This window comes from Pelodiscus sinensis, chromosome 5 (genome assembly GCF_049634645.1).
Source record: "Pelodiscus sinensis isolate JC-2024 chromosome 5, ASM4963464v1, whole genome shotgun sequence".
NCBI classification, from domain to species: Eukaryota; Metazoa; Chordata; order Testudines; family Trionychidae; genus Pelodiscus; species Pelodiscus sinensis.
The window spans coordinates 114,367,488-114,392,200 of NC_134715.1; the positions used below are offsets into that span (position 1 = coordinate 114,367,488).

At 42.7% G+C, this 24,713-nt stretch overlaps 1 protein-coding gene across 2 annotated transcripts in view; it reads left to right on the forward strand.

Moving 5' to 3' along the window:
- Positions 1–1,538: 1,538 nt before the first annotated feature.
- The window catches only part of HTRA3 (HtrA serine peptidase 3), a 50,805-nt gene continuing 27,630 nt past the window's right edge, over positions 1,539–24,713 (forward strand). The window contains exons 1-5 of one of the 2 annotated variants that reach the window (XM_075930811.1): positions 1,539–1,808; positions 2,133–2,567; positions 16,108–16,207; positions 21,049–21,271; positions 23,085–23,279. In XM_075930811.1, coding sequence (XP_075786926.1) covers positions 2,144–2,567; positions 16,108–16,207; positions 21,049–21,271; positions 23,085–23,279 — 942 coding nt within the window. In that variant the 5' untranslated portion in view covers positions 1,539–1,808; positions 2,133–2,143. Of the gene's footprint in view, positions 2,568–16,107; positions 16,208–21,048; positions 21,272–23,084; positions 23,280–24,713 lie in introns of both variants that reach the window. The other variant, XM_025187288.2, reaches the window with a different exon arrangement.

Genomic DNA, 24,713 nt, shown 5'->3' on the forward strand with positions numbered 1-24,713 from the left:
TCTGAGCGCATAGGTGCTGGAAGGAGGGGTGCCACTGCGTTCTCTGGCTTGAATTGGTTTCCATTAGATAGAGCACGTACAGTTTGAGTCAATGGCTCTTAACACCCCCACTATACAAATTGTTCCAGGCCCTGTCTGAGACTAGCAGCTGCAGATCTACTTTTGCAGTGTAGACGTAACCAGAGAGAGAGAGGTGCAGTCTGAATATATGACTGGAAGCTAGAAATTGCTTATATGTTGGCTGGAACAATGTCCTCTTATGGCCAAATCATTTATGGCCTAAAGTCAATGGGTGCAATCTGGACCACAATCTATGCTGTAATTTCCTTCTCTTTAAAATGGGAATATACTATTGCATCCCTAGCCCACAGCACTATGAGGATTATTTAATGTGTGCAAGGTACTATAGACTCATAGACTTTAAGGTCAGAAGGGACCATTATGATCATCTAGTATGACCCCCTGCACAGTGCAGGCCACAGAATCTCACCCACCCCTCTGAGAATAATCCTCTCACCTCAATATCTCAGATATTGAAGCCTTCAAATACTTTGAAGGCCCCAAGATGCAGAAAATCCTCTAGCTGTGATCTGTACCCCATGCTACAGAGGAAGGCGAAAAACCTCCAGGGCCTCTGCCAATCCACCCTGGAGGAAAATTCCTTCCCGACCCCAAATATGTAAGTATTGCTTCCTATTGATGTGTTTTATAAGAATTAGAATAAAAAAAAATAAGAACTAAAGAAGTTTTCGGCTAGTGGTGAGTGGGAGGATTGCCAGCAAAGGACCAGATCCTTAATTGGTATACAGAGGCGTGATGATTTCAGTGGCTCTATGCAGATTTACGTCCGTTGGGAATCTGACCCAGAGCTGGGAGTCAGGAAGTCTTGAGCTGTAATCTGGCTGTGTCACTAAGCCTCTCTCCGAGGCCTGGCAAATCATGTAATCTCTCTGTGCCTGAATTTCCTCATCTGTAATAAGGGGATCAAAATATCCACTGTGTTATGGGAATTCACAATGGGGCTGATCTTGGTTAGTCGCTAGACACTGCTGCAACAAACACAATTAACCATGTTTGTAAGGGGGTTTGAACATACGAACTGCTATTTGTAAATGTGACTTAAGTAAGGCAAAGGTGAGAGGGAAAAAGGAAGAAAATGAGGGAAGATGATGCCATAGGCTACTGCCCTCTCCGATTTCCATGAATGCCATGAACTGAATGGTTCACAGCTATTCTGAACCATCTGCTTCTGAGTTAATCCCTCATTTTCACACAGTGTAGCTCTGTCCTTCTGCCCGCAGGCCCCTGAAATGCTGGGCTCACTCCTGCTTTCATCCTGGCTCTGTTTACCAACAGTTACTGTGGTGATGCAAACATTAAAAACTGAGTCTCTGTCCCAAGGCAAACTCAGTCATTTCCCTTTGCACTGAACCCAGCCAGCTTGCTGACCCTAGACGGGATGCAGCCCTGTGAGTGTGTGAAGGAAAGGGAGGAGTGTTCTCCACTGGATGGGTGGGTGGGGCCTGACTGCTGGCTGAGGCTGAAGTCTGTGCAGCTGGTCCTGCCTGTGCTGCTACTGACAGGGACGCCTGAGAGGCAGCTGCAGCAGCAGCCACATCCCGCATATAACTGTCCTGCTTAACTTGCTTCTGGCTTCACTGCCTCTTGCAGCTCTTCTGCAGAGCTCCTGATAACCCTGGCACAGCCTCTGCTGATCCGGGGAGACAGAGGTCGGTTCTGCGCATGTGAAGGCTTTTTGAGGATTAAACCAGCTCGGCAAGCTAGTCCTGAAGAGCAGCTGAGCTGTGGCAAGTTTACACCATGCGGATGCACTGACCCAGCCTTTACTTAGTGGCTTCATGTTTTAACTTTTTTTCCAGCCTCTCTTTTCTTTCTGCCTGCTGCTCCCTCCTGTAGTGCAGAGAGCCCCATAACATTAGCGTGGGTGTGAGTCACAGGCTGGGGGCTGTTAAGGAAGAGTAACCCTTTCCTTTTCTTGTGTGTTGGCAAAGCTTGATTTTCCCTTTTCTGTCATTCCCTCATGGCATTTTAATTGTGCAATTTGTCTCTCTTTCCCCTCCTCTGATTATTCACCTGGATTTGCACATTTCCCTCTTCCTGATTAAAAAAAGCATCACGAGTGATGAGGGCTTTTCTGCTGCAAGTTTTGTTCCTGCTGATGCTAAGTTCTAGCCAGACCTTTGCAGAGCCCTTTGTGGCCAATGGCAAGTGTCCAGCGCGCTGTGATGTCTCCAAGTGCCCGAGCCCCAGCTGCCCAAGTGGCTACGTCCCTGATCACTGCAACTGCTGCCTTATCTGCGCTGCGGGAGAAGGCGATTCCTGTGGCCGCAAGGAAGACCCACCCTGCGGGGAGAGCCTGGACTGCAAGCACCCCATGGGCAAGCGTTTTGGCAAAGGGGTTTGCCAGTGCAAGCTCAGCTACCGGGTGTGTGGAAGCGATGGCAGAACCTACGACAACGTGTGTCAGCTGAAGGTGGTGAGCCGTAAGGCTCTGCAGCAGGGGTTGCCAGCTGTCATCCAGATCCAGAAAGGCACCTGTGAATCGGGTAAGACCAAGCAGGGCACTGCTACCCACTTTGTTACCTCTGAAAACACTGAGCTGCTGCACTGTCAGCAGGGCCATCTTGGGTGATGGGGACTGTGTGACATGTTCCACCCAGGAGACAGGATGACATGGGCAGGGGAAGGGAGAGGAGAGGGTGAAAACAAACTCCTTTGCTGTTGTGCATATCACACCTCAGTGTCTTAGTTAATGAAAACGTCTTAGTTAATGAAAACGTGATCCTGGAGGACTAGGTGTCTCAGGGGACTGGAGTGAGTTAGTTGTCAGTTAGATGGTTTACTCCATTTGGCAACCAAAGAAGATCTACACAGTTCTGGCCTGTGTGAAATGAGTCACTGTGGTCTAGTGGTTAGAGCCCTGGAATTGGGTGTACTGTGTTGTAATCCTGGCTCTACTACTGATGACCTTAGGGTAGTCATTCTCTGTGATTTAATTTGCACCAGTTTAAAATGGAATAATGAAACTTACTTTCCTTCATAAAGCTCTTTGAGATCTTTGGATGAAAAGTGACAAAGGAGTGAGAAGGGCCTTTTATCAGCAGTAAATTCAATAGAAAGGTGGGGTCTGTGTTTCCAGAACTCTCCTTTCACCCAAAATCAGGGCACTAAAATCTTACATTCTGGGGCATTTCACAATGCCTGCATTTACACAATGAAAAGTGTATCTGATGTATAAAGTAGGGTAACAATAGTCAGCCTGTCAGGTGCAAGCTAAAAGATCACTTATTTTTTGTTTTACTGTAACAATGTACTGTAGTCCATAATCCGTACAGTAATCCCCACATATCCCAGTGGTTTTGTGTATTTTGAAATGGCAAAGATACCAGGATGCTATTGTCTGTTTGTCTTGTACACTAAATCATTTGAAAGTTCTAGAGTGCTAAATGGTTGTATGGTTTTTGCCTGACCTAGGATATTATACTATTCCCCACTAACGTTCAACTGGATTTACTAACTTCAAAGATTTTGTTGTTCAGTTGTTGATTTTTAGGTATTAAAATGATTGACTTATCTGGAAATGCCAATTTTACTTATTTTTGCAAAAGTTCACACATTTTCTAGTAAATTATTTAACTGATGATTTTCACATTATTTTCATCAACATCCCCAAAAATGACAGTGGATTTGTGTTATGGCATTTTAAGTCACACAGTAGTGCTTCCCTAATGTCAGATGAAATATAATTAGCAAAAGTTGTAAAATCCATTAGAACTATGGGCAAACAATTCATTGGAATCAGGGTGTAGGTAAGGAAAGGTGGCCTGCCTATTGATAGAATTTCATAGCACTTTTCATCGATAGCTCTCAAAGTGCCTGAGAAAATAGCTTAATAATATTGTCTCCATTTTACAGATGGGGAAACTGAGGCTACGTTTAGACTACAGGCTTTGTTTGGAAGAAGCTTTTTTTTGGGAGAGATCTCCAAAAAAACTTCTTCTGAAAGAGAGCATCCACTCTGCAAAAGTGCATAAAAAAAGCCATCTGCTTTTTCAAAAGAGAGCGTCCAGACTGAATGGATGCTCTCTCACACGTAAGCTGTGATTACTATGGATGGAATGGCCACCAGGGCACCTGTGCTTTTTCCTCTTTCCTCTTCTTTCGAAAGAACTCCGTCTTCCCCGTCCACACATGCCTTTTTGCAAAAGAGCTCTTTCTCAAAAAGGCTTCTTCCTCATAGAATGAGGATTACCAATGCTGGAAAAACCCCTCTGTTCTTTCGATTTTCTTGTGGAAGAATGCAACTGCAGTGTGGACGTTCCTCAAGTTTTGTCAGAAAATGGCCATTTTTCCAACAAAACTCTGTAGTGTAGACATACCCCGAGACAGAGAGGTGAAGGGACTTGTCCTAGGTTATCTAAAAGGATAATAGCAGAGCCAAGAATAAAACACAAATGTCATAAATACCAGCCCACTGTACTCTTTTCTGAAACACTTTGCCCAAGATTTGGAAGTTATAATGTGCTTTTATCTAATTATATCAAGATTTAAAGACATTAACTCTCACACTTTCAGTATTTAGTTTGAACTCATTCATTCAGAACGTAAACCATAAAATTAGCATTTGATATTGTATCTAAGGAGATAAAGAATGGTTTTTTTAGTGCTTATGACATTTCTTCATGTCATCCTTCTGAGTTCTCTGTAATAGACTTAAGAATTTGGAGCAGTGGGGTAGAGGTTACATTTTTTTCAAGTAATTATTTTTGCATTCCCTTTATTTGGCAATTTGTTTCTGACCTGGAAAAGCATCAGCTCCAGGATAACATCTGGTTTAGAGTGAAGTTCTGTTTTTTTTTCTTTCTTAATTCTATAGTTGTGCTGACTGAAGCTCAAAGTGACCAAATGTCTCGCCCAAGGTCAGACAGATTCAGTGGATGAGCCAAGAGTAGAACTCAGTTGTGGTTCTTTTTAAACACTAATGTGCTATGGCTGTAATAAAAGGTTTAAAAAGAAAGTAACTGTTGAAAGTTACAGTTATGTTTCTACATTTTCTGTTTGTGCAGGGAATCTGGCTGCAGATTGTTCAGAATTTGGAGACCCTGCAACATTTATATACACCAGATGTATTTAAAATAATATCCAGTATAACGGAGTGGTTTAAACTATACCTTACAGAATATATCATAGTGATAGAAATGTAGCTGTGTTAGTCTGGGGTAGCTGAAGCAAAATGCAGGACAATGTAGCACTTTAAAGACTAACAAGAAAGCTCATCATCTAATAAACCATCTTGTTAGTCTTTAAAGTGCTACATTGTCCTGCATTTTGCTTCAGAATATATCATAGCATTAAGGAGTAACCTTAGAACTTCTACTGCTTTGCTTGTCAGAAGTTTGACATATGTAGGTGAGGCTAGGCAATCACCATAGAGAACTAAGATAAGGAGATGCAATACTGACTGTACTTTCTAATGACATACATCTCTGCTAAGTGTGGTTGGATAAAAAATATGGCTGTTGGAATATGGAAGGAGGAAGAATAGATGCCAAAAACAGAGACCCAGGATGACTGAGTGAAGAGTACTCATTTTTCTGACCAACTCTGCTTCTTCATAATGTTCTTTTGTTGAGAAAGTAGCATGAAGGACAGCACAGTCTCTTGTGTACCTGGGCATGCTGAATCCAAAGAACTGAGAATCACAGATACTTTGTATATGCAGACATATTTATATGCACCAGATCATGCTGTCATCATTGTTACTGCGTAATGAGTTGAGCTTACAGACCTTTACTCACACATATGCCCTTACTCAGGTGAGTTGTCCCAGCGACCATGGGCAGGAATGGTAGGACTTGGGAGCAGACTTACTAGATGAGCAAATAATTTGTTACTGATTTAATATAGTGCAAATTCATTACTTTTTTTTAGCATATAAGCATTTGCTATAGTTCTTGATTTTTAAATGAATGTGTTTTATTTTATTTTCTATCTTAAATGTAAAAAAGGCAAGCCATTCAAAAAATGTTTCCCTCATTGTTTAAGTAGCCTCTTAAATCCGCATGGAAAACAAATGATTTGCAATAAAAAAATTCAGTATTGCAAACCCTTACTTTCCATTAAAGTAAACATGTTTAAGTTCTATCACACATTTTTTGCATTTCTCCGATCCATTTCTTAACTGTTAAAGATATTTGCATGCAACAAGCTCTTTAGATCTTCTTAGAATTCATATGCTCTTAATGCAATATTTCCTGCATAAAACCATCATTCTCTGCATCATCAGAGTTGGTTTCTCTGAGAATAACCCTGATAAATATGTAAATTAATATGTCAAGGAACAAGTGAAGTCTTAGAAAAACAAAAAAACTTATTGTCATGTAAATACAGTTAGCAATAAAACTCAGGTAAGAAAATCATAGAAAATAGCTAATACACTGTGCAAGTGTAACCCACACTCCTGTAGGGGTACGTCTACACAGAAACATTATTTCAAAATAGTTCACATCTACACAGAAAGATGCACCTCTGGTGTGGTTCACTGTCCCATGTAATGGCAGTTAGACCACTTGCCATGAAAGATAAAGACAAGGAAACTCTACAGCATAAGCTGAGCGCCCTCTGACTTTATAGCTCAAGCTGTAGACAGTTCCCACACTAAACACCAGAGATCCCAGGTTCAAATCCACCCTAGTGGTTACAGAGGCAGAATTACTATCAATAAATCTATTATTTCAAAATAGCATCTGTGCTCTGCATACTGTATATCCATGCACACACACACACATGTATATTTATAATATATATTAGTTATATAATATTTAAAAAAATCTTATATAGTAAAGACCTCTTTAAGGGTTTAAAGGTTCTTTTTCCATCAACTTCATCTTCAACCTGCTATGGATTAAGCCCTATGGCACTAATCCTGAAAAGATTCAAGCACCAAGGAACTTTATGCCATGCATAGTCCTGCTGACATCAAAGACTACATGTGGCATAACATTAATCACATGATTCAGCCTTGCAGGATCAAGGACTAAAAGTTGAATGGACTACAATGTTTAAATACTTAATGCGCCAATCAGAATATATGTGACTACAAATTTCTCCAGCACAGCTCTGCCTGGGATATTGAGGTTTAGCACCTGTTTGCACAAGTACATAATCTTAAGGCTACAAGGTGATATATAATTACTTTACATTTGTGAGGAGTAAGGCCAAGTGAGAGAAGTAGCAGAGTCTTTTATTTGTATTGATGTCATAAGAGCCCCCAAGCTCTCTATGACTGTATATTTTATTTAGGGCAGCTTAATGAAAGGAATCAACTGGTAACACAAGCTCTAAGTCTAGGGAACATTCCTTTTTATTGTTTTTGTTTAGTCTGAGAATTTTAAAACATTTGCTTTGAGCTCTTGTGGGTGAGAAGGGAAAACGTTGTTTACTGACAAAAGGGACATTTAGAACTTGATCCTTTATGTTTTGGTACAGAACATTTGAGAAGGGGACATCTTGATGGTTTCTTAATGCTTGTATTGCTTGTGAAAGTAGATCAGGCAGAATACAAATTCTTATAAACCTAGCTAGGCAGCAAGCTGTCCTCACTGGAAGGTAACTTTCAATTAATCTCTGTCACACCTTTGTTAATGCAGCTAAAGATTGAGAAAGCACATTTCAGTGTTTGTTATAAGAATGGCCATACGGGGTCAGACCCTATGCAGGTCTGCATAGCCCAGTATCCTGACTTTGACAGTGGCGGTTGCCAGACGTTTCAGAGGGAGTGAACGAAACAGGACAATTACTGAATGATCTATCCTGTTTTCCAGTCCCAGCTTTTGGCAGTCAGAGGTTTAGGGACACCCAGATCATTGGGTTGTATCCCTGACATCTCAGTTAATAGCCATTCCTGGATCTGTCCGTCATGAGTGTGTCTAATTATTTTTAACCCTCTTATACCTCTGGCCTTCATAACATCCTCTGGCAAGGAGTTCCATGTGTTGGCTGTGTGTAGAAATACTTCCATATGATAGTTTTAAATTGGCCGCCTATTTATTTCATCAGTTTACTCCAGGATTTTGTGTTATGTGAAGGGGTAAATTACACTTTCTTATTTACCTATTCCACACCACTCATCTTTTAAAGACTTGTATCACATTGCCCCTTAGACATCTTGTTTCTAAAATGAACAGTCCCAGTGTTTTTAATTTCTCCTCATATGGATGCTGTTCATATCCCTACTAATTTTTTGCTCTCCTCTCTACTTTTCCCAGTTCTTTTCTAATATATTTTTGCATATGGGTTGATCAGAACTACACACAGTAGGCAAGATGAGGGACTACCATGGATTTATTTAGTGGCGTTATGATACTGTTTTTCTTTGGGTATGTTAAACATCCATTATAATAATAGATTGCTGAAAGATGACGCAGTATTATATTAACCAAGACTGTTTGGTCAATGCACAGCTATGCAATGTAAGTTTAATTCAGCAGAAAAACTGCCTGGGATCCTATAGTTCCAGCAAATGTTTCTGCTTTTTTTAAACAGACACATAATAATCTTTTTGTTTCTTTTGTGTTTATTTCCAAGAGCAAATCGAACCACAATAGGGACAATGTTTGCCAGAGGATGTTGTGAAGGCCAAGACTATAACAGGGTTCAAAAAAGAACAAGATAAATTTATGGAGCATATATTCATCAATGGCTATTAGCCAGGATGGGCAGAGATGGTGTCCTTAGGCTTTGTTTGCCACTTGATGATCATCTGTTCTGTTTGTTCCCTCTGAGCATCTGGTATTGGCCAGTGTGAGAACACAGGATACTGGGCTAGATAGACACTTGGTCTGACCTACCAAAGTCGTTCTTATGTTCTTAAGCCCATTATCTCCATAATCTAGCAAATCCACAAGTTATGAACATTATTTTAGACTTCAGAATCTAAGACACTAATAAGATAGTAACAGCCACTCCTACATTTTCCATTTCATGGGACTTAGCCCCACAAATCCCAATGATGTCAAGTGGGATTTGAATGCTACTCTGTGTAGTTAAATTCCATAAAACCGAAAAGATTTTTAAAGAGGTCTCACACTAAATTATTCCTACTGAGGCATCTATGGGGTGGGGGGAGGGCAGCAGGATTTTGTGTTCTCTGGCAGCTGCTGAGTGCTGAACATTTTTGAAAATCTAGTCGCTTAATTTAGATGTCTAATGAGGAGCTAAACTCTTTGGAGAGTCTGGGCCCATGTATGAATCCTGTAAATTTTGTAGTGAACCACAGATTCATACAGTCCAGTTGCAGTTGAATATTTTGACTGTTTTCTAAATAGTGAATCTGATTAAACTTTGACTGCATGTGCTGCTAAGTTCATTTTGATGAGTCTGCAGTGTGATCTGCCATGAATGGACAGTTATAACACCAGCAAAATGGAGGTTATCAAGGTGCCTTCCGAAAAAAATGTAGCAAGTCTCAGTATATCTATGTCTCAGCTAAATTATATCTCTTACACTTGCAGTCCACCAAATATCTAGAGCTGTGTATATTTTGACAGAGTTTGTAAAAACATAAAGAGATTCTTGGGACGTCAATTGCTTCTGTGTTTATTATACACTTGCCATGGGACTTCTGACTGTTTGAAAAGTAACAATTCTATATTTCAAAATTTAGGTGGAATTTAGATTGTCCTCATTATTTATTTCTAACACTTTGATCCTCCTTGAGATCGGAAAAGACTTTCATAAGTTCTCAACACCCACAACTAGCACAAATTTCCCAGAGTTCACTTCCCATATATGCTCTTAAATTAAGTGTCGAGTTTTTCAAACAAAAGACAGGACTATGTAGCACTTTAAAGACTAACAAGATGGTTTTTCAAATGTGTTCATTTCCCATTGAGAACAATCCATTTCATCACTCCAGTGTTTCAAACTGATTACTCTTCAGAGACCTTCTCTCCAAAAATGAACATAGTCTATTTATTCTGTATCCTGCACTCTCATTAGTCTGGATTTCTCTTTTATCCATTTTAAACCTAATAGGTTTGTCTACACTGTAGTTAAGAACCCATGGCTGACCCATGTCAGCTGACTTGAGCTCATGGGGCTTGCACTATGGGACTGTAGTGTCTGGTGCGGACATTTGGGCACAAGCTGTAATCTGAGTTCTGGGACTTTCCCCTACTGGTCCTGAGAGTTACAGAGCTTGGGCTCCAGTCTGAACCCAAATCCTACACTGCAATTCTATAGCCTTATGGCCCTACCCGTGTGAGCCTAAGTCAGCTGACACAAGCCAACTGTGGGTATTTAACTGCAGCACAGTTAAACTCAATGGCTGTGTCTACATTGGCACCCTTTTCCGGAAAAGGGATGCTAATGAGACCAGTCGGAATTGCAAATGCCCCGGGGATTTAAATTTTCCCCGCGGCATTTGCATGAACATGGCTGCCGCTTTTTTCCGACTCGGGGCTTTGCCGAAAAAAAGCGCTAGTCTAGACAGGTATCTTGCGGAAAATAAACCCTTTTCCGGAAGATCCCTTATTCCTGATTTTAAGTAGGAATAAGGGATCTTGCGGAAAAGGTTTTATTTTCCGCAAGATACCTGTCTAGACTGGCGCTTTTTTCCAGCAAAGCCCCGAGCCGGAAAAAAGCAGCAGCCATGTTCATGCAAATGCCGTGGGGAAAATTTAAATCCCCGGGGCATTTGCAATTCCGACTGGTCTCATTAGCATCCCTTTTCCGGAAAAGGGTGCCAATGTAGACACAGCCATAAAGTCTTTCCCCAATTCCATTTATTTTTGCCACATTTTCCCTTTATTTTTCCTTAAAGGAGAGACAAAAATACAAATGTTGCATCAGCTGTGGAAGGCTTTCATTAATATATTATTTTTTTGGAATCTGCCATTCCAGCTGGTCCAGCTAAACCCTCTCAGTATGTGATTTGCGTACATGTACTCTGTTCTAGCCATCCAGGGCCTGGATGCAGCCTTCTACTGCTAATTAGCATAACATTTCTAGAGTTATACATTGTGTTTCCTCAGCCAGTCACAAGGGAGTCATTAGAGTCAGGCTCTGAATCATCCTCATGGCTGAGTATATGGTCTGTAGTGTTTCTAATATATGATGGCTTAGGGAAAAGAAAAGAAGGATGAAGCTGTCTACAGACTAGTTGGTGCTCCTTGGTACGGGATTGTTTCTGCCCCATTTTGTTAGCCTCTTCTCTGTTTGTGTGTCTCTCCCTTTATTACCCCCCAACTATCTTTCCTTTCCTTTTCCTTTTCCTTTTTCCTTCTTCTCCTACCAGATTTTCTTTCCCCCCGTCTCGTGTATCAGGGGTTCATAAACTTTGCCAGTCATGCCCCTCTTTACTATTCATGAAATTTGTCACACTCCCTTTCAGTACTTGTAATCTGAAACTTTTTTGCTGGTTGGCAAAAGGAATTAAAATTATTTTTATTACTAAGTTTATAAGACTAGGTAAAAGTTACTAGGAAGTAATAAACACAGCGAATTACAAAATCGCAAATGTAGATTTAAAAAAATAAAAATAAAAATAAATTAACTGCTTGATTTGTTAATACCATTTTTCATAGCAGACTTACCAACACTCCATTGCCAGCCTTACTTTTGTCCTGATGTTTGTAGTATCACTCAGAAACAGCAGCAGGGGTGGCTATGGAACACTAGTAAGCCTCCTGTGACAAATGATATCAACAAAGTCTCTCCATGGTTCCCAGGAGAACTTGTTGTGTTCTCCACTCCTAAGGAGTCACACTAAGGCTATGTCTACACTACAGAGGTTTTTTTTTTGAGAAACAGCTGTTTTTCCAAAAAAACATCACTTACGTCGACACTGCAATCGCATTCTTTCGAAAAAAAAATCGAAAGAACAGAGGGGTTTTTCCAACATTGGTAAACCTCTTTCTACAAGGAAGAAGCCTGTTTCCGGAAGAGCTCTTTCAGAAAAAGGTGTGTGTAGATGGGGAAGAGGGAGTTCTTTCGAAAGAAGAGGAAAGAGGAAAAAGCACAGGTGTCCTCGTGGCCACTCTGTCCATAGTAATCACAGCTTAAATGCGAGATAGCATCCACAGTGAATGGGCGCTATCTGTTGAAAAAGTAGATCACTTTTTCAATGCGCTTTGGCAGTGTGGATGCTCTCTTTCAGAAGAAGATTTTTTTGGGAGATCTCTTCCAGAAAAGTTTCTTCTGGAAGAAGCCTGCAGTCTAGACCTAGTGACAGTGTTCCCAGTAAGCTGAGTGCTTGTGTGCTCACTCAGGGGAGGTTCAAATGATTAGCAGAGTACCCACAGCTAAGTTTTTATCTCTATGGGTAGTGCACATTGGCACATGCGTCTGTTCTCATAAAAATTTATTCTGCACACTGATGGAAAAAATCCACACGTGGATGGAAAAGATGTGAGGGAATATTGGTCAGACTCCTCAGTTTGCACACCACTGCTGTAGATCACACCTGGAAAACTGCTTAGTGATCCAGCAGGAGCAACCACATTTGGGAGACCCACTGTACTGCTGTAGCTGCTGATTCTGCTAGAGTAGGGAAATGCTGCAGAGAGGCTGCTCGACATGGACACAAAGGGTTGGACGCTCAGCTGTTGTAAATTGGTTCATTTCTATTGTTTTAAATGGAGATATGCTGATTACATCAGCAGATATCCGACCTACAGGGTCAGATGTAATTTATCATTAGACTACATTCTTTTTAGCACTGTTTACACCAACTGGGGATTGGGCCCTCAGACTTTCAGAGAACCAATATATAGCATTATATTACATCTGGGCATGTGTTAAACTTGTTTGTATTTAAACTCTGAAAAATAGATTTCATTGGAACAAGATGTCAAGCAAATTGCCTGTGATTTGAAAGTCTAATGAATCCCATGTGATGTACACTGTTTATAGCTGTCTGATCTATGTGATCCATGTTTGCAGTATCCTGTGCAAACAAGGAACTAGAGCAGATATACCCTATTAGTAAGAGATCTTGTTCAGAGTGAGTGAGAATGTATGTAAAAATGACAGGCTGCTTCTGACTTTGCCATGACAGTTAAACTATTTAGCCAATGTCATATACACTTAGCTGCTGAATGTACGTGTAGGTTCCACTAAAAAGCTAATCCTGCTCGAACAAAAGAAAAACCACAGCTGTTTGTTACCACTATGGGATTCCTTTGGACAAATGCCCAATTGTCTTAAAGTTAGCTTCGTCTATGTGAGGCTTCTTTCCTTGGAACATTAGGCTGTAAAACAGTTTCAGTTTTATTTTCTGCCTCCCTCCCTATGCATCCTACCATTCTGTTTACTTTTTTGACTGCCAGTTGCACAGTGATTTGAGGCCTTCACAGTGATACCCAGCTTCTTTTCCTGAGTGGATACAGTTAATTTAAAACCCTATAAAGTGTATGAATTGTTTAATTTTTTCCTCCAGTGGTATATAATTTTGCATTTGTCAACAATGAACTTCATTTACCATTGTGTTGCCCATTCACTTACCATTTTTAGCTTCCCAAGGGTACGTCTCTTCAGCAGGGCAAAAGTCAGATTAAGCTACACAACTTCAGCTATGTCAATTGTATAGCTGAAGTCAAAATAGCTTAATTTGGCTTTTTGCGCTGTCTACATCGCAGGAAATTGAAGGAAGAGCATTCTTCCTTCAGCTTCCCTTACTCCTTGTGAAATGAGGATTACAGGTGTCGGAGTAAGAAGTCCTCCATCTTGACATTATTTTGAAATAATGATTGCTGTGTAAATGCACATTTTATTTTGAAATAACATCAGTTATTCCAAAACAGTGCTGCTGTGTTAGATGTACTCTGAGGGTACATCTACACTACATGGCTCCGTCGAAGGAGCCATGTAGATGAGCTTTGTAGACATAGCAAAATGAAGTGGCGATTTAAATAATCGCTACTTCATTTACATCAAAATGACTGCCGCGCTGTGCTGATCAGCTGTTTGTTGGCACAGCGTGGTAGTCTGGATGCTCAGCGGTCGACCGCACCAGTAAACTTCATCCCACGAGGCATAACGGGACGGTCGAGAAAGGCTTTTGATGTTGACTGCCAAGCATCCAGACTACCGCGCTGTGCTGACAAACAGCTGATCGGCACAGAGCGGCAGCCATTTTGATGTAAATGAAGTGGCGATTATTTAAATCGCCACTTCATTTTGCTGTGTCTACAAAGCTTCTTTTCTTCCTCTTTCTCCTCTGTCTGCCTCTCTATTTTTCCATTTTGTCCAACTCTCCTTCCCCATACCTGTCTTTGTCTCCCTGCTCTTATTCTAGTTTTCCTTCTCTCTTTCTCTCTTTCTCTTCTTTTCTTTAAGAGAAAGGTAAGCAGCTGTAGAAAGAAAAGAATGTAGATTATACAGAAAGATATTTCTGTCTGTGCCTGTTGCTTGTTGCATTGACTATGCTCCAAAAAGTCTAATTCATTACAGTAGACTCTTCCATTCATATGACATTTTCCCCCCTGAAGCACTATACAAAAGGTACATATTTTGGGGTCAATTAAACTGTTAACCTGAACTGAGCTCAGTGCAGGGACTGAGATGGAAGCATAAAAGATCAGGCCTAAATAGAATAGGCCTTACTTCTGTTCTAAGTGACAGAATAGGCTCTGTTCCAGTCTCATTCAAGCCATATTCTGCAAGACTCCCTTAGGTAGCAGCTGTGATGGAATAAGTTTTATGATGTATGCTGAGTCCACCAACTCCATCCCATAATGCATGGAACTGCAGCTGTTACACTAGATCTGAACTAACCTAGAGATGAAAAGTGCTCTGTGTCATTATAAATCCTCTGAGCAATCCAGTACTCTGAAGTTCATTTGAGAGCATCACACTGTGTATATAAGACTACAACTGAGGTAGTTGAAGAAGCAATAGAAAGCTGTGACTGACCTTCAAGCAGTGTTACAAAGCAAGAATATTTCTTTATTGGTTTAAGCACAAATTTTAAATCTATCATGAAATGACTACACTATGCCTCAGTGTGGGATGCCTCATTGATTTCTATCATCTGTTTAATAGATAATAGTCTGAGTGGGGGAGGGGGAAGGAATCACAATGTTGGTTACACATGTTAAGTGTGATCTTCTGCTATTTTGTGAGAAAAATCAGCTCAATTTGTATTGCTATTCTCCTGCATATTTCTACTGATTTATATCCTAACTACAATGGAATTCATTCGTGTGGCATGTCATCGAAGTCATGGATAGCCCCACCAACATAAGGGTCTGCATGATCAGGGCTAGAGTCTTAGTCATTACAATAAGTGTTGTTTACAAACAGCTTCTGCTATGGCAGGTGATTTGACAAATGTACTATTTGCCATTGCAAAACATTTGCAACAGAGTTAATTATAAAAGTGCTAAGAGACAATTGTCTATATCTTTTACATTTTCTACACTCCACTTGGGGCAAAACTATCTACTGTCATGTTTGTACAGTGCATAGTAAAATAGGGCCCCACTCTCCCCAGGCACTACCCTAATGAACACGATCAATTGAAATCCCAAACTTCAGTGTCAGTAATAGCACTGAAAGCCTAGTGGTTGTGGTGTTTGTTTTTCTTAGAATACTTATGATCTGTTACTATAATTCAGGAATAAGTTTGACAGTATTATGAAAAAGAAACAAATAAAGGAAGAATATCTCCTTTCAGCTGGGATTTTCACAATAAATTTATAAATAAGCTTTTGGGGTCAAGAACAGTCATTTAGTACAGTGCCTGGGACAGTTGGATCTGACTTGTTTTAGCTATCTATGTGCAATAGAAATTTAAAATAACAATTATGACTACTTCTGAAAAAAGTAGCCAGACAAGGCCATCACAAAACCTTGAAAGTGCCTATAAATCAAGGAAGTTCTCAGCCAAATGACCTTGCCTCTTTATCAGGACAAAGCAGAACACAAGCAATGTTTAAGTCTCTTAAAGGCTTATATTCTTTTACCCTGTCTGGTTGGAAAATATCCTCATGTGAACAATAGACAAATGTAAGGCATATTTAAGTCATCAAATTGATACTAAGGGTATTTTCTTATTAACATACCCAATTTTTTCTGCTAGTATAGGTCACCAACAGCCCAACAGCCCAAGATACAAGTTCAACTTCATTGCAGATGTGGTGGAAAAGATTGCACCCGCAGTCGTACACATTGAACTTTTCCTGAGGTAAATTTTAAAACGGTGTGTGCTTTAACTGCATTGTTTAGAAGCATGCTTCACATATGCTTGTGCAGCCTTTTGAAGCAAAGCAATCCAGTCACAGACAGGGCTCTACCTGAAGTCTGTAACTAGTAAAAGTTTGCTTAGGAATCCTAGGATCGGATGAAGAGAAACAGTCTTGAAGAAGTACAGGCAGTCCCCGAGTTACGCAGATCCGACTTATGTCGGATCCATACTTATGAACGGGGCTTTTCTCGCCCCGGAGGACGAGGGCGGCGGGACCGCCCAGACGCACCGAGGTCCCGCCGCCCGCGTCCTTCGGGGCGAGAAAAGCTGCTCCGCGTCTCCCTGGTCTGATGGGGAGGGGGGGGAAGCGGACCGGGGAAGCGGACCAGGGAGACGTGGAGCAAAGCCACGGAGGACGCGGGCAGCGGGAGCGCCCAGACGAGCCGCGGTCCCGCTGCCCGGGTCCTCCGCGGCTTTGCTCCGTGTCTCCCTGGTCTGCTGCCCCCCCACCCAGCAGACCAGGGAGACGTGGAGCAAAGCCATGGAGGACTCGGGCGGCGGCACCGCGGCGTGTCTCGGTCCAGCCGCTCGCGTCTCCATGGTCTGCTGGGGGGGGGGGTGCAGCTAGTGCGCCCTCTCCCCCCCCAGCAGACCAGGCTTTTCTCGCGGACGCCTGTGGTAGAGCAGCTGGGGCGCTGCTGGTTGGTCCCGCAGCGCCGCTCCTCGGCACTACTGGACCAACCCGGCAGCACCCCAGCTGCTCTGCCCCAGGCATCCCCAAGTCAGCCGCTGCTGAAACTGACCAGCGGCTGCCTACAGGAAGCCCGAGGCAGAGTTTCTCTGCCCCGGGCTTCCTGGAATCAGCCGCTGATCAGTTTCAGCAGCAGCTGACTTGGGGACACCTGGGGTAGAGTGCCTGGGGTGCTGCCAGGTTGGTCCCCGCAGCGCTGAAGTGCGGCGCTGCGGAGACCTACCCGGCAGTGCCCCAGCTGCTCTGTCCCAGGCGTCCAGATTCAGCTGCTGTTGAAACTGATCAGCAGCTGATTCCAGGAAGCCCAGGGCAGAGAAACTCTGCCTCGGGCTTCCTGTAGTCAGCCGCTGGTCAGTTTCAGCAGCGGCTGAATCTGGACGCCAGTTCCGACTTAACTACAAATTCAACTTAAGTACAAACCTACAGTCCCTGTCTTGTACATAATCCGGGGACTGCCTGTATTCTTATATGATGTCTCAACCACCCTGGACCTGGATCAGTCCAGTGTTAGTTCACCTAAGCGTGCATGTGTAGAGGACACCAGATCTACTCTAAAACAGGAAGGAATCCTGGTATTAAGTGGATAAGAAATGATAGTACTAATAGTATCTAACTACTTATACTGCTTCAAAGCTCCTCAGAATTGTACAAACATAAACTATCCTCACAGCCTCTGGATAGATCAGTTCTTATATGGTGTACAATGAAGCTATCTTATTTGTTTTTGAAGTTCATTCAATCTTGATTTAGACAGAATGTAAAATACAAACCATGCCAGGGGGAAAAATTTACACCAAAAGCTAAGCTGGAAAAAGGCTTACAGTGAGAGTCTAAACCTCAGTCTATTTACTCTATCCAACAGAAGGTTAAGAGGAAATTTGATCAACAGCTGTAAGTACTTAAGTGGGAAAAGATATCTGGTAGTAGAAGGCTCTTGAATCTATTTGACAAAAGCATGATAAGATCCAATGGATGGAAGCTGAAGCTTGATAAATTCAGATGAGAACCAAGGCACAAATGTTTAACAGGCAAGGTAATGAACCATTGGAACAACTTGCCTAGGGATCTGGGGGATTCTTCATCACATGATGTCTTACATTGTTTGGTTGTCATTCCAAAAGGTCTGCCACAGCTCAAAGAGAAGTTATAGCAGTGTTGGGCAGCCTACAACTAGTGTGCCACACAAGGCTCATCAGGTTAAACTGTTGGTGAACCAGGAGAGAGTTTATTTACCTTTTGTCTGCAGTTAAGATTGCCTGCTGTTCCCATTGGTGGTGCTTTGCTATTTCTGGGCAATGAGAGCTGTGGGAAGTGGCATAGGCCTCAGGGACTTGCTGGTTGCTTCTTCCCATAGCTCCCATTGGTCAGGAAGGGCAAACCACAACCAATGGGAGATGCTGGTGGCCATACCTGTGGATGCAATGTAAACAACCTATATGGTGGCCTACTAGCAGCTTACCCTGATGACCTGAGTGCAGCCTGCAGGCCACAAGTTACCCACCAGTGAGTTATAGGCATGATGCAGGAATCACTTGGTGGATTTCTATGATCTGTGATATGCAGGAGGTTTGACTAATTTATTCTGCCTTTAAAGCCTATGAATCTTTAATAGTTAACAGTGTTCAGTCATTTGCAAAAATGTTTAAACACAAGCCCTGTTTGCTCTGTGTGTGTACATATTAAAATTCCTTTCGCCTTTCCAGAAAAGAAAACATTTGCCACAGATTCCTTGTACAAATTCTGATCAAATTAACTCCTCATTTCCCAGTCATTGTCGTACATTGGGCGCTGATTGTGTCCCAGCAGGGCTGGCTGCACTGGATTGTTACTATAAGGACTGTGGGCTTCAAATAAATTCACAGCATGAACTGCATCTTACCAGGGAGATAGATTCCTGGACCAGCTCTCCACCCATTTGCTAGCACTGAAGCCAACTCCCTTTCTTTTTGCATAAAACACCTGTAACAGTGGCAGCAATTGCTTGCAAGGAAGTGTCATACTTAGAAAAATCTGTAATGTATTTGTAGCTGTCTTTAGTACTGTGTTTGCTGGTTTTCTAAATCACACCACTTGCTTGTGTATTCATTTTGTCTCCTTTTCTATCACTGCTTTCCCCTTCTCTGCCCTGGCCTTTCCTAAACATGCTTTTTTGTGCATCCTGCTCTGCTCTCCTACCCATGAGTGCCTGCTGCCAATTCCTCTTTGTCCCTGTACAAACTGGCCAGCTCCCTGAGGCCTTTCTCCCTTGTTCCCTGGTTCCCCACTGCTACCAGGGGCCCCATTCCCATTTGTAGCTCCTTTTGGTGGCAGGAAGCTCTTGTTTCCTCCCTTCATTCCCCCCTCACCTAACGACAAGTGGAGTCAGATGAGCCGTTTCCTTTTCCTTTATTCTGGCTCACTTTACTGGCATCTAGGCAGGGCCAGCTCTAGGCACCAGCAAATCAAGCACGTGCTTGGAGCGGCACATTTCCAGGGGCGGCATTTCCAGGTAAGCAGGGCTGTGTCTAGACTACATGGCTCCATCGACGGAGCCATGTAGATGAGGGTTGTAGGCAAAGGGAAATGAAGCAGCGATTTAAATAATCGCGGCTTCATTTAAATTTACATGGCTGCCGCGCTGAGCCGACAAACAGCTGCCGATAAAGGGCTTTGATGTCGGCAGGGGAGCGTCCAGACTAGTGCGCTGAGCTGCCAAACAGCTGATCAGCTGTTGTCGGCTCAGCGCGACAGCCATGTAAATTTAAATGAAGCGGTGATTATTTAAATCGCTGCTTCATTTCCCTTTGCCCAATAAACAAATCTACATGGCTCCGTCGACGGAGCCATGTAGTGTAGACGTACCCCAGCTGCCCCCAGCAATGCCCGGCCCCACCCCACTGATTTTAAAGGGCCGCATGAGCTCAGCTCTGGCTGCATGTCCCCGAGAGCTGGCTGCGAAGTGCGGCACGGCCAGGCTCCTCCCCACTCTGCTGGCTCCAGTCCTGCTGTAGCCCCAGCCCCCTTCGCTGGTGAGAAACCATTCCCCGCCGGCTGCCCGGCTCGCTGCACCTGCTCCGCCCCACGCCCTTCTGGCTCTGCGCCTCCCGTTACCAGTGCCACCCCCGCGCCCCGCACCCTGCTTCCTGGTCCCCCTGCTCTCCCTTTTCCCTGTGCCCCTCTGGGTCTATGCCCCCCATTCCCCACACTGTCCCTGGACCCCGATCCCTCTGCCCCTCCTGTTCCTTGCGTCCCATTCCCCGTGCCTTCCCTGTACCCCACCCCTGCTCCTCCCAATCCCTGCATCCTGGCTCTGTGCCTTCCGTTCTCTGCGCCACCCCTGTACCCCCCACACTGTTCCCCGCACCTCTCTGGTTCTTCAAACCCCGGCACCCCAATCCCTCTGATTCCCCCGGTCCCCACGCCCCTCTGGCTCTGCACCAGCCATTCCCCATGGTGAACCCTGCTCCCCCTGTTCCCCATGCCCCTCTGGCTCTGCACTGTCCCTGAACCCTGCTCCCCCTGTGGGTCGGAAGTGAGGGATGCTTGTCCATAGGGAGGGGCTGGACAGGGCAGGGAAAAGGCTGTTGTGACCTAGCAGCGAGTGAAAGGGGAGAGGGAGTTTACTTGAAGCGCCTTTGCCTTTATGGAAAAAAATAATTAAAATTATATTTGCTATTTATAGGGCTAAAATGCCGGGACAAAAATGAAAACAAACAAACAAACAAAAACATTGCAAAGTGCAAACGTTTAAAAGCCAACAAAAAAGGGGAGGGGCGTCAAAAAATGTTTTTGCTTGGGGCGGCTGAATACAAAGATGTAAAAGGACCATACAACCTTCCATCTCTTTGTAAACCTCTGGCAAAGTGCTCCACAGTTCTACATTTGAGAATTCCTTGCATGATATTCTTTTTTTGTCAAAGTTTTAAAATTCGGTATTTTATTTATTTATTTTTTTTTTTTACCAGATGTAGTATCACTGATAAAGTGCTTTGGGATTCTTCAGCATGAAAGGTCATATATATCTCTGAGCTGCTGCAAACTTGCTAGATAATGATATTCCTATTCTCCACCAGCTGTTAAATTTATGAGCTGTTGTTTGCTTTTGTTACAGACATCCTCTCTTTGGCCGAAATGTCCCCTTGTCCAGTGGATCTGGGTTTATTATGTCAGACTCAGGTTTAATTGTAACCAATGCCCATGTGGTGTCAAGCAGCAATGCTATATCAGGGCGACAACAGTTAAAAGTGCAGCTACAGACTGGAGATTCCTATGAAGCAACAATCAAGGACATTGACAAGAGGTCTGATATTGCAACAATAAGGATTCATCCTAAAGTAAGTAATCTAAGAGGTTAAATGAATCAGACTGTTAGCCGTAGCTCAGTTGTGTTTTAAACAGCCTCATTTGCAGGAACATATTCTTAAGATTTCTTTAGAAACATATGTGGAATTGTTCTTTATTAGTGTAATACCACTTTCAAGGTGCAAATGATCTGAAGATAGCTTGAAGAGCAAGACATTGTGTTCATATTTCTTTTCTCCAATCAGAAATTAGCAGCCAAAGAGACTTCAGAATAAGCTAATGGCTTCTGATGGAATTGTTTATTAGCAGATCTTGTTAATGTGATACTATTCCACTAAAAAGGGGAAGGGGGAAAAGGTTCCCATTTCAGTGACTAAATACATAGTAAATCAAAGGCCCAGAACAAGTGATTAAATGCAGTGCTCTAATTTATACCACAGAAGCTCTGGTTCAAACTGTGGAATATTAATATTAGTGAATTGTCTCAGTGATTTTTGATAAAATTCTAGTTCTTCCAGTATTTAGACCAAAAATGAGTCTATCCTTGAACAAGTTTCCTCATGAAAACGTATTCTGATTGTTGCCTGAAAATACCATGTATTTCATTCAGTGGTATTTACAAATCATTGAGAAGCCTAATTGAAATTCCAGATGAAAAGTAAGGAATGGACTGCAGCTGTAGGCCTAGGAAATGTCTCATCTCATTAATAAATTATTTCCCCCTTTCCGGGTTGGAAGCACTGATTAAAAGGGAGATGTGGATTCTGCATACTTGAGACACATAACTGAATGTGAGAGAGTGACAGTGTTTGAAGAAAAAATCCTTTCGATGTTGGGAGAGTAGTGGGTATTTGAAGCGAAGAGCCCCTCTCTCAATCTTGACTGAGGTGCACAAGAAGGGAACAGTGGTGACAGGAGAAGTCACCTGCTGAGAGAAGCATATGTGATGCATGTGTAGAGAGGGGAATACACTATGGTACACGAGTCCTTCAGTTACTCACAGCTAACTCACAGCCAGACTCTGCTACTTTTACTCATACTAAGTGGTGCCTTACTCCGTGAATAATCCTATTGATTTCAGTGATTCTACTTGGGAAGTAAGGGTACGTCTACACTAGCTCCTTAGTTCGAACTAGGGAGGCTAATGAGGGCGACCAAAATTTCAAATGAAGCGCGGGATTTAAATATCCCACGCTTCATTAGCATGTTCCTGGGCGGTTGCCATTTTGGAACCTGACTAGCCCGGAATAACTGCCCGCATCTACACGGTTCAAAGTAATCCCCTTAACTCGAATTAGCTGTTAAACCTCATTCCAAGAAGAGTAACAGCTAATTCGAGTTAGGGGTTTACTTCAAACTCCCATTTCACTGCCGCATGTAGACACAGGCAGTTATTCTGGGCTAGTCAGTTTCCAAAATGGCGACCGCCTGGGAACATGCTAATGAAGCGCGGGATATTTAAATCCCACGCTTCATTTGCAATTTCAGTCGCCCTCATTAGCCTCCCTAGTTCGAACTGGGGCTAGTGTAGACATACCCTAAGATATTGCACAATGTAAGTCAGGACGGCAGAGTCCAGCTTCTAGGGCTTGCACACCATGACAATGGAGATCCCATGGAAAACAGGTGAGTTTGTCCCAGAATCTTGTTAGGGTTTATTCTACCATCGTTAATAATTGCAAGGAAGCTCCGTGAGCACTGAAGACAGTAGCAGTAGCTGCATGCATTGAGCAGGCCTGACTTGTGGTATCCTGATAGGATTTACTACTTACATTTTGTCTTGATATACTCAGCCACCAACTGACAGTAATTCTTTGTTTTCTTCCTGTTTACTTTTTATTAAAGAAAAAACTACCTGTATTATTACTGGGCCACTCTGCAGATCTGAGGCCTGGGGAGTTTGTTGTGGCTATTGGGAGCCCTTTTGCCTTGCAGAACACTGTGACAACAGGTATCGTCAGCACTGCTCAGCGCGATGGAAAGGAGCTAGGCCTGAGGGACTCGGATATGGATTACATTCAGACAGATGCCATTATCAATGTAAGTATTGGGTAGCCGAGGAATTCAGAAACCCACCAGATTTATAGTCCTGGAAATCCCACTTGAGTTACTGGGAATAGTTGCCCGGCTAGAATTCTGCCTAGTAGATGGTACTTCCTTTAAAATAAATGATGTCCTCTTTGTACACAACAGATAAATTATTCTTGTCTGTGGGTTAGAGTCCGACCTTAGCTCTGGGGAAGAGGAGGTGCATAAGATGCACCATCCCAGGAATAGTCCTGGGAGGTATTGTGAATGAGAAGCATCCCTTCCAGTTACAATTCCCTCCATTTGCTCCTTATTCTGGGAGCATGTGTGCAATGACATCTGGCTGGTATAACTCCGCAGTGAATTATTATGCTCCTTGCACTGGCTTGGCTACTCTGGCAAACAAGTTATGAGAGTGGAGCCAAAGCTCCATTCTCTCTGTCTCCAGGCAAAGTATAAATGGGTGAGTAGCTCCATTTTCCTGTAGGATCCCACTACAGGCCATAAGGGGAAGTTCTTACTCAGTTTTTCTGCCATATAGTTTAAAATAGAATCTAGGCCTAAATCACTCTAAGAGTTTGAGACGCCAACTCAGGATTGAGGTGCCATTGTGTTAGGTGCTGTATAGACATAAGTAAAAGTGTCAATATCAGGGGCTATAAGAGATGACTGAAAGACTAAATTAGTCCCTCAGATACTTGCGAGCAATGTGGGGGAAATCTCGCTCCCCTGGGGTACAGAGCCTCCAGAAGGGTCCGAGGCTGGAGGTCAAAACCGTGAGGTAGGAGAGAAACCTAGAAGGAAAAACTTTATTATGCATGCATGCAGGCTGTCACTTCCAAGAGTGAAAGCAGCCCTGAGATACAGGTTTAGGGATCCTTTATACAGAATGCTTAGACAGTTCAGTTGTTGATTGTTTTCTTTAACATATCAAAGTCTCAGCAGAAGTACTCTGAGATGTTTCTGTTCACACCAGGAGTGCTAGAAGTAAGTTTTACAGAACAAAGCCATATGAGAACTTGAGTGGAGAAGTTTACAAGGCAAACTGTGACAAAGATAAGGGTTTACATGACAAATTGTGACAGACTAGGAGTATCCATGAACCTGAGATAGGCATTGTAAGGGTCTTGATTAGAGTTAATTTGATTTCTCTCTGATACAGGGAGAGAGGTCTGGAAAACTTTTAACCCTTATAGCAGTTTTCTCTTAGTCAGTTTTGATTTCCTGCACAGTCCCCCCCCCCTTTAGACATAATTGGAGTTATTTGATTTTTCTCCCACAGCAACTATTAATGAGTTTAAGGGGAGGTGATAGCTGAAGTCTGCCAAAACTTTAAATAAAACAAAAATATTCTCAGAAATATGTATTCACTAAATTCAGATAATGCACTCAGCAGAGTAAATTAATAGCATTTAGCCTTTCACATGTGTAAAGCCCTTTGTAAAT